This window comes from Perna viridis, chromosome 11 (assembly GCF_037379345.1).
Source record: "Perna viridis isolate PV_CMFRI_1.1 ecotype Kerala chromosome 11, ASM3737934v1, whole genome shotgun sequence".
NCBI lineage: Eukaryota > Metazoa > Mollusca > Bivalvia > Mytilida > Mytilidae > Perna > Perna viridis.
In genome coordinates this window covers 32,563,863-32,574,064 of record NC_142455.1, presented here as the reverse complement: position 1 = coordinate 32,574,064, position 10,202 = coordinate 32,563,863, and the positions used below count along the sequence as shown (strand labels likewise).

Genomic DNA, 10,202 nt, shown 5'->3' with positions numbered 1-10,202 from the left:
TTATGTTCTTTGTTGTGTATGTCTGTTCTCCATGTCCGGTCGTTGTCCCTGGATTGCATTCTTTTGATTACAGCTATAACCGTGGTTCCCTTCATTACTCTTTGTCACGGGAAGGTCCATTTAGCTTTGCGTATTTAAGGTCCATTTAGCTTTCCGTATTTTTGGTTTTATTTAATTAAAACTATTGATTTTGATAAAATATGATATACATTTTATCCAATTCATTTCATTCATTAATCATTCATTCATCAGTTCATATTAACTGACGGACCAAATTTAAAAGTCAAACGCACCTTAATTTGAATGCACTCCTGCATGAAAAAATATCACCTGATTACTAACTGCCTGTCACACCTGTAGTCATTACATTGTATGGGCATACGTGGAACAGAGTGGACTGTTTTGCAACAGTTCCCTTTATTTTCAGGTTAGTCAATTATAAATATAAAAAATGTTCGGAATTATTTAATAGTTCAATACGAGAAATGTTAAGCCCGCTATTGAAATGTGATATTACAAAGTTGATTAATTGTATTTTCAGAATAAAAAAAATATACAGGACGATATTTTTCTTAACGCCACAAAATACCCGGCGACATCTTTCCTATCTATCCCTCTTCAATTTCATTACATATTCTCCATTCAACCCTTACATCTCCAATAGAGAGTTGCACCAAAGATACATATATAAGAGTATGTTATTATTGTCTTAATACGGTGTTTATAAGTAGACGGATAAGCTTCAGCTTGTCTCCGAATCCTTGTGTTGGATTATAATATCGTCATATCATATATTAATGTATTCTTTGAAATAAAATATGCTTAAACTAACAAGCTAAATTGTAAGAAGTCTGGCACTGTATGAACAGTCCTCGAATTACGGACAAGCTCTGTCACATTGTATGAGTCGTGAAAATGTGCAGAAGGGAGGATGCAACAGACGAAAGAAGAGTTCGCGATACCAAACAATAAGTTTTCAGAATTTTAAAACTGTGCGGTGCTATGCTCCAAAGAACAATACAATCCTCTCCTGTGATGAACTCAATATTATCAATGGTTTAGTCATTTGTATTACATAATTATGTACACATGTTCTAGAATAAAGTTCACAGATTATGTTTCGATAATATAGTTTGAAAATGGCTCATGTTATTGCAATAACCCTTCTTTCGAGGATTTGATACATCGCATCTACCCCTTGCGATAAAGGATACTACAGACACTGTGAAGTAAGCATCATACAATGTATCTTGACCTACACTTAAAAGTCGATGGTAAAGGAAAACTATTGACCAAACATTACAACAAACGTAATGACTTTTCATTCAGAATTGTCAACTTTCATTTCATTTGTGGCAACATCCCTTCAGCACCTGCGTATGGAGTGTTCATATCACAACTCATACGTAATGCCAGAGCTTGCCGAAACTACGCAGACTTTTTGTATCGCACTATAACTCTAACAAAAAAGCTCCTGGAACAGAGTTATGTTTCTACAAGATTGAAGTCATCACTACAGAAGTTTTACGGTCGTCATCATGGACTCATGGATCGTTATGGTGTATCCATCTGCACCATGAAAACTGATTTATTGAACGGGTCATAGTTTTCCTTAAATTATGTCTACCCCGGACTTGATTTATTATGAGCTACTTGTATATACTCAGGTTAAAATTTTAATATTAATAACCAGCAGCAGTCAGAAGGTAAACATCACAAATTAGCGATTAAATACCCCTATGAAACTTGAATGACAAATTAAACACGTTGTTGAAATTTTCGTTCTAATGTGCCATTAGTTTTTACCAGGTTTTTGCCCTGAAAAGATGGTTGCGTGTGTTTGTCGTTCTTCTTTTGTCTCGTTTTAATGTCAAAACTTCCTGTTGTGTTGCATATTACGTGCAAACATAACATTTATATATAAGTTATAACGGGTAATTAAGACGCATGAGAAATATTATTACCCTAAATTAATACGATGACATATAAGTCACAGTAGTAAAATAAAAACAAGAAATGCTAATCCGACTATTATCATATTAATTTAGATTGATTTGTCCTTTTTTACCACAGCAATGTTAGGTTGAAAATCACCAATGTTTAGACTTTGTTATTGATATACAACACATGTTCAACTTAAAGCAAACAGATGCAAGTTTACACTTTTATTAACAAGGTATCTTCATTATTTTTGTAAGGTTAGGATTTGATAGTCTTATGATGAATAGGAATTATGATAATAGACAAAGTGATAGGGATTATAGTTTTGAGGATGGGCCATTTTGAATGATCCTCAGAACTTCAATGGGTCATTTTTAAACATTCTTTGTAAATATTTCTGATTTTAACGGGATAGTTCAGCAGAAATGTGATACAAATCACATGACCCCTCTAATCATAATTAATGCAGACATATCTAAATCTCAATATTGCTTTGGACTAAGACGTTGTAATGAACCAAGAGACAAACGCTCTTTTCTTTTTTTTAAAGCAATTTCAACTTGTCTTTTACTGTGATTTTGTAATATGAAACTAATTAAGAATACACGTAAATATGCATCTGTGGTATGACTGAGATGGACAAAACGTAATTTCCTGCAAATTTGCTGTATTATCCGTTTATATATTTGAAATTAGGCTTCTAAAACAATGTAATCTTTGAATTAATTGTTCAATATCAATAATTATCATATGAGGGGTTTTTACATCATATCTATGAATTTCATCGTAAATTATAATATAAAGAGTTCAATTATTAATAAAAATTACCGACATTGATCCTTTATATATCACATAGAACATGTTTATTAAGCCATCATGAAAAACACTAGCGTATTACATCTATTTGATCAAGTAATAGGGTTCTCTCCCATCAATATTTAATGTCGCAAAATGCAAAGAACATATATAAATACAAGAATAATAGTATTTCTAAAATACAATTAAATTGCATGATAATGTTAAGAATAAAAAAAAAACATGTTGACATATTTGGTTAAGGAGTTTTGTAAAGTCCTTGATCTCACTATTGGATATGGTATAGACAAATCCAAAGTTCAAATTGCTACATGTATTTACCTTCAAACAAAAACATTACTTACTCAACTCCTAAATGGTCACAATAAAAAAGGAGCCGCCAACCTCAGGAAGAAAACGAAACAAAGTAATTACATTTTTTGCACAGATTTATTGGCTAAAAATCACAAAGCACATTAGTCACCAAAATAATGTTCTAGCTTTGAACGAGAATACATGAAATATATTACGAAAAATAAAATGCGAAAAATAAACATCAGCGCTGCATACATTTAAAATGAATAAAGTCATAAGGACATATTTTCAGAAATTGCATTATTAATTCCAGATTAATTATGATATTATAGCTAAATACGTTGAAGCATAATTATATTTCTTTATTGAATTTATCAATTTTCACAAATATGACACAATCTCTGCTGCTTTGTTATTTACTGCCTGAGATTTTGCATGTCTAGAATACAGTTATGATGTGATATAAATACATTTCATTACTACAGTTTAATATTAGTAACTATTATTTCCGCTACAAAAATACTTCCTTTATAAGTAAAGTTGAAAAGGTTAATTATCGACGTATAACAACGATATTATGTCAAACCTTTATAAGGAACCATTGTGTTCGAGGTTATTTTCTATAAAGTCATAAAAATATTTGGTATTTACACCACTGCTTGAATTTAATAAGCTTGTATCATATACTATAATAATACACCGTAAGAAGCGCACACCGTTTTTACATTCTATACAAAATGAGCACCATATGAATTATACTCTACATTATTATTTTCTCATAAAAGACTTGTTTCTTGCATCATATGCATTTGTATGTGGTTACCATTTTCTTCCATATTTTCGGAATCGTTGTCATCTCCACCGGCTTGAATACCTTGGTCCACCATGTTGGTCACTCGCGTGTGCTCCAATTCTTCGATAATATTTCGCATACATGGAAACCAATAACTAAGTGATGGAAACGTTTTAACGAACGATTTCTTAAATCTGTCATTCATGAAGGCGTAAATGAATGGATTGACACACGAATTTGCATACGATAAAGTATGTGCTAGAAATTTAATAACGTACATAAATTCCGTTTTGGGAAAATGTGGGTCAAGCTTTGTATAAATGCTTATTACATGGGCAGGAAACCAAAACGAAGCAAACAGTAATATTATAACTGCTACCATTCTGGTCATCCTTTTTTTGCGACGTGTTTGTGTCACACTGGCAACTGATGATTTCGTTGACCTATTTCTCTGCAAAAAGATTGGATAACAGTTTAGATGAAAATGTTGTAAAACTTTATGTTTTCATATACAGTAGAATTGAATCATTACATGTTAAAAGTGTTTCTGTATTATGGAGAGGTCTTATTCAACACCATAAATGGAAGTTTGATCAATGTTTATATGTTTTGGATGCTTTTGTGTATGAAAACAGCCAATGATAAAATGAAATTCACAATTAAAAAAAGCCACCAATTTTTTAATCGAATGTCTCTCCTCCGAAAGTCAACGATTTCCTAAGTTATTCTTGCCCTTTTTATCAAATTGCTGTATGTTCAAGATTTCCACATCGAATTTGGAGACAAAATTTCTTGTATGGATTTGTATTGTTGTGCAAATAAATCCTTAATTGGCGAACGCAAGCTATAAAGCATATATTGATGATTTTCTCATATGGTAGAAATATCTTGCAAATATGAGAGATTAAAAGAAACTTCCAATTGTTGAAATGGTCCTTATGAAATGTTCTACGAAAGACTTCTTGAGTAAATATTGTTGGACAACTTCTTATTAAGTCTATTGCTTTTGAAAGGCAAAATTCAACCAGGTAAGCGATTAAGGTTCCTGGGAGCCTCTTGTTTATGCTTTGGTATCATTGTCCGATATGCCTTTTTATGATTTATCTGATTTGTTCATAGGGCAATTTGTACATTTTAGAATGTCATGCTGTACAGCTTATTTTCCTGTTAAATGTAAAACCACTGAGTGACTTTTTTTTCAAATAGTCTAATGATAGTACTGGAAAAGTTTGCTCAGATTTCTTTCTAAGCACAAATGTCATTGCCTCAGCATTTCTTTATAATATTATATTATTGAAGTTTGTCCTACCTTTCTCCTGTAGCCTTCCCACAAGTTTTTGAGAATTTGATAGTAACATATGACGATGATAGTTAACGGCACAACATAATTAGTACCGGTTACAATCAACAATATAACCTTCCCTAAAGTTTCATCTGGCCACATTTCCTGGCAGTAAACATAATCTGGTGCAACGGACACAGTTTGGTGATATAAAGCAAATGGTATGGAAATGAAGAAAGACCCTGTAAGTAAAAAAAATAATCTACTTAATTCTGTGATTCAAAATTTAAAGGCGAAATGTAACACATTCAATCATATATTATATCAATCTTTACTAGGTGCTCAGGTGCTAAGGGGGGGGGGGGTACCTAGCATTTTTCTCTTTTGATCCCTAAAGTGCTTTGTCACAAAATAAAACTTTTCCGATTTTTACAGAGTTATTCTGTATTGTATATTTACCTGCCCATACTAGAACACATGTGATTGTAGAAATCCTCCTATTTCTCCAGTTCATAGAACTGAGGGGATGAACGATGGCGTGGTATCTATCTATAGTCATAGCGGTCAGGGTAAACGATGTGGCGTGTAAAGTAACCTGAAAAAGAATAGTTAACCCATTTTGACATTTAATTTAACAGAAATGATTTAATAAAGTAATATACTGAACAATAGTAGTATTTAGTAACTATCAAACATATGGTAGAAATAAAAAGATGTTTATTACTGAAATAAGTTAAACAATGGGTTAGTTGTCTAATGATCAAAGTGGTTTAGATCATGAGGTATTGGGACGGGGTGGTGAGAAATATCAGAATATTAAAACAAAACAAAAAAATGCACAATATTCATCAAAGTTAGTTTGTACATGATAACACCTGTTTTAGTTTTTGTAACTGTACAAAACTATTATATTTTTATCTGTTGACACATCTTTATATTATACTTGCGACAGTAACCACGTACATACTTACTTTAGTTTTAATCCTACCTATCTTGAATATAAAACATGTGTCCAATAATCTGTTTTTAATTTTATGTGTCTATTGTCTTGCAAATGAGTTTCATTGGCACTTGAAAAATATAGATCTTGCCATATATGGTATAAGTTAAAAAGATGACAAACCAAGGAAAGCAACACAAAGATTTGTCTTTGACATTACGATTTTTTCACGTACGTACTTTCTTTTGTTGTGTTTGACGTCTCAATTGATCCCAATGTAAGTACGTCTCACAATGGCAAGATAAAACTAAATCCGGTATGAATCCGTGATTAGGCATTAGATTTATAATCCGACAAAGCCACTGTTTTAGATTTTCTTGTTGCTGTCAAGCTTGTCACGTAAAACCACAAATGTATGGAAATACTTATCATGTTTCTGTCTACAATTTGCAACAGCGTTGATCTACTACACGACGCCTTATTCATCTGACCAAAAGAAATTCACAAAGAAATTTGATTACTGAATCGTTGAACAATATAAAGAAATCAGGTTGAGAAGTTAGTTACGCAATAAGCATTGAAACAAATTTAATTTTCTTTTCGCAAACACGTCGTAAATTGATATATATTTGTTAGCAGTGGTTCCCATTTTATCCCTGATTAGATAAATTAGTAGTAAAGCAATTGAATGCTGCAATTTTAGCGTGCATGTCTTTTTGGTCTTATCGCAGCCTAAAAATAAAATATGTTCTTGCCATATATATTCGTATTTATTTCTTATAATGGACAAAAGTAATTTGTACAATAACTTTAATCGCCTCATGTTTGTACAGTTAAAAATATTAATTGAACTTTGGTTCATGATGGCAAGCATTTAAATCATCCTATTGTCCACATATATAATCATAATTTTGAATAAAGGAGTAGATTATGAAAAAATTTAAAAAAAAAATGTCTTACTGTAAAATTTGATTCATATTCATATACAGAGAATATGTAACGTTCAAACCATTATTTAAAAAATCCAACCCCTATCTCATTCATGAACCTATATATAAGTTATTTTTTCTAATCAAAATTATGTAGAGTACCATTACACAATGATATTAAATAATATAAATCTTAGTGTGAAGTCCTATGTAAGTTCCGGAAGTTCAAAGATAAAAGCCAGATTATGTTACTGAAGAATTGTTTATTCATTACACATTCCGTTGAAGTAGAGAATATTCAAATATAATTATTCCGTTAAGAATAACGACATTAACTTTAATGACAATAATAAAAGAGTAAGGAAAAGTGTAGGCCTTTCTACCTGTACAAATATTGTCGATTAATATTTTGCCAACTGGGGTTCAGGAGGTATACTTTCACGGAATGGATTCTTTGTCAAGGTATTCTAAAAGCACTTCAAACACGATCCTTTAAAGATATATATTTTTGTATTGCATATCGTACGACTTTTATTTTACATTGTAATATGATATAAATGATAGAAGTTTCACTATTGTCACACAGCACATACTAAAAAGACAATTATGAACACTGGGTCTAATCCAGCGTTTTTGTTATCTATAAATGTCACCTCCACTTCCTTCATTAGTATGGTTCTGAATACAAAATACAAAGTCTAACATTACTGGCATCAATTATCTGAACTTTATACACTAATTTGTCATATGTATTCCTCTAAGTATGCTAGCTCATTGATTATAGAAAAACCTCATGAAATAAATGGATACAATTTAGATCTGAACTCAAGAACTGTTGTCTAGTCATTGATTATAATTAGATGGTCGTTGGCTTTTCATTTAGAAAACCACAGCAGGGAAATGGGGCTACTGATTTTCATTATGACAATTTTTTCCTTATATCAAAGTATATATCCATACATACATTATTTGTGTTGATTAATATAATTACAATTTAAACGATTGGTCAGTGAAAATTTAACAAAGAGACTGCTTTGTAATACTTTATCCTGTTTAATGTTAAACGCTAATTAAGTTTATACCGACACAATTATAAGCAATTCAATTGTTCTCTCGTCTAGCTAGTCCTCCATCAACAATTCAATTGAAGGGTTTCTTATCAATCATTAACTTCCCGATGAAGTGGAATGTCAAGGAAATGAAATGCTATTTGCTATTCTGAAATTCACCTCTAATGTACTTCTCGATGTGATTAAAGTGTTTGTTCCATACAAGTCAACTAAAATACTTGTCTTTTTAAGTACTGCTTTATTTTTTAGTAATTCCGGATGATGACCTAAAACAACTACAAATGAATCACGTTTTATGACATATGCTTATAAAGGTGACTTATGCTTCAAAGTGCTCGTTGAAGAGTAATCAAGGGAAGATTTGAACAGGAATAAAAAAAATATAATCCAAGGATAAAGACAAGACAAAACTCAAAACACACAACAAAGAACATGAAATAACTAAAGTAACAAGTACAAAGATACGAAAGCAAATGCGCAACTCGGAATCAACAAAATAAAAAAGGAACATGGACAAGGTGCCCCGGTAGTGTAAGCGACCCCTGATTAATGCGTCTATAGGTAATTTGGTTTTACATATGTACCTGTTGGTTAACTGTGCATACAAGTGTATCTGTTGGTTGACTGTGCTTAAATATGTACCTGTTGGTTATTTTATTAGACACTATTTAAGGAAATAGTAGGCATGTTGTTTATGGTATTGGTTTTCTTAAATTATTAGAACCTGTGTGTGGATTTTTCATATCACAACTAGTACGTTATGCCAGAGCGGTCATTTTGTACTGCGCTAGCATTTTTTTAATTAGGCATTTGGAACAGGTTTATATTGCTAAATTATTGAGTCATCACAACTTAAGTTCTATAGTCGTCATCGTGAACTCGTGGATCGTTACGGTGTATCAATCTGAACCACGAGAAACGATTTGTTCAACATGTCATGGTTTTCCTTTCATCTTCGTTTACCCCGGATTTGACTTTTTATGAGCAACGCGAGTTACTAGGAAAGCACCTGGTCCAGTTTTTCGGGGAGTTCGAGTTGCTCATTTACTCTTTTTGATGTGTATGTATTATATTGGATATTTTTATTTTCTTTGTTGTGTGTGTCTGTTTTTCATATGTCTGGTCTTTGTCTTACGATTGCATTATTATGGTTTCTGTTAAAATGTTCATAATAATGTCTCAGAAAATGTACATTTAAATATGTTTTAGATTGGCAAGAGTAATCAAGAAGATCCGAGAGGTAACCAAGAGAATATATTCCAAGGATAAAAAGCTAGACCGGAAAAATAAACACACACACACAAAAACAAAAGATAATAAGTAACCTGGAGACCATTAAAATTGGTAGCATGTTTTTTTATTGTTTTAAATTTCAAGTGTACTTTTATAAACCACAATTATGTCACATATGTCACATTATCATTTCTTGCCATTATTTATTGTTTATTTAGAAAGTCTATCAAAATACCTCACAATTCGTTTTTATCTATTTTTCTTCGGCTCCTGCGTATGGAGTGTTCATATCACAACTAATACGCTATGCCAGAGCTTGCCGAAACAACGCAGACTTTTTGTATAGCAAATAAGCTTCTGGAACAGGGTTATGTTGCTACAAGATTGAAATCATCACTACAGAAGTTTTATGGTCGTCATCATGAACTGGTGGATCGTTATGATGTATCCATCAGCACCAAGAAAACTGATTTATTCAACGGGTCATGGTTTGCCTTTCCTCGTTTGTCTACCCCGGACTTGACTTTTTATGAGCAATTCGGCGGGTGTTTCTAGAAAAGCAGAGGACGCTTACCCTACCGGTGCACCTGGTCCATGCTCCCAGTTTTTAGTGTAGTCCGAGTTGCTCATTTACTTTTGTTACTTTGTATGTATGATTTTAGTTACTTTATGTTCTTTGTTGTGTGTGTCTGTTTTCCATATCTGGTCTTTGTCCCTGGATTACATTCTGTTGATTACCGCTATAACCTTGGTACCCTTGATTACCCTGAAAACATCATTCGTAAAATAAATAATGTATTTGTGCTGATGGTAATATCAATATATAGAAGAGATTTCAAAATGACTAAACCAAAATAAAATGTAGCGGTGTTATTGTTGAATGCACGATGATGTTTATACTTTA

The 10,202-nt window shown here is 32.1% G+C and overlaps 1 protein-coding gene across 1 annotated transcript in view; it reads right to left on the bottom strand.

Annotated features, from left to right (window-relative positions):
- Positions 1 to 2,817: 2,817 nt before the first annotated feature.
- Positions 2,818 to 10,202, bottom strand: part of LOC148603765 (G protein-coupled receptor 54-like) — a 66,376-nt gene continuing 58,991 nt past the window's right edge. The window contains exons 2-4 of the mRNA XM_088553448.1: positions 5,586 to 5,721; positions 5,154 to 5,368; positions 2,818 to 4,295 (exon numbers count right to left, since the gene is read on the bottom strand). Of these exons, the coding sequence (XP_088409574.1) occupies positions 3,828 to 4,295; positions 5,154 to 5,368; positions 5,586 to 5,721 (819 nt within the window). The 3' untranslated portion in view covers positions 2,818 to 3,827. The remainder of the gene's footprint in view (positions 4,296 to 5,153; positions 5,369 to 5,585; positions 5,722 to 10,202) is intronic.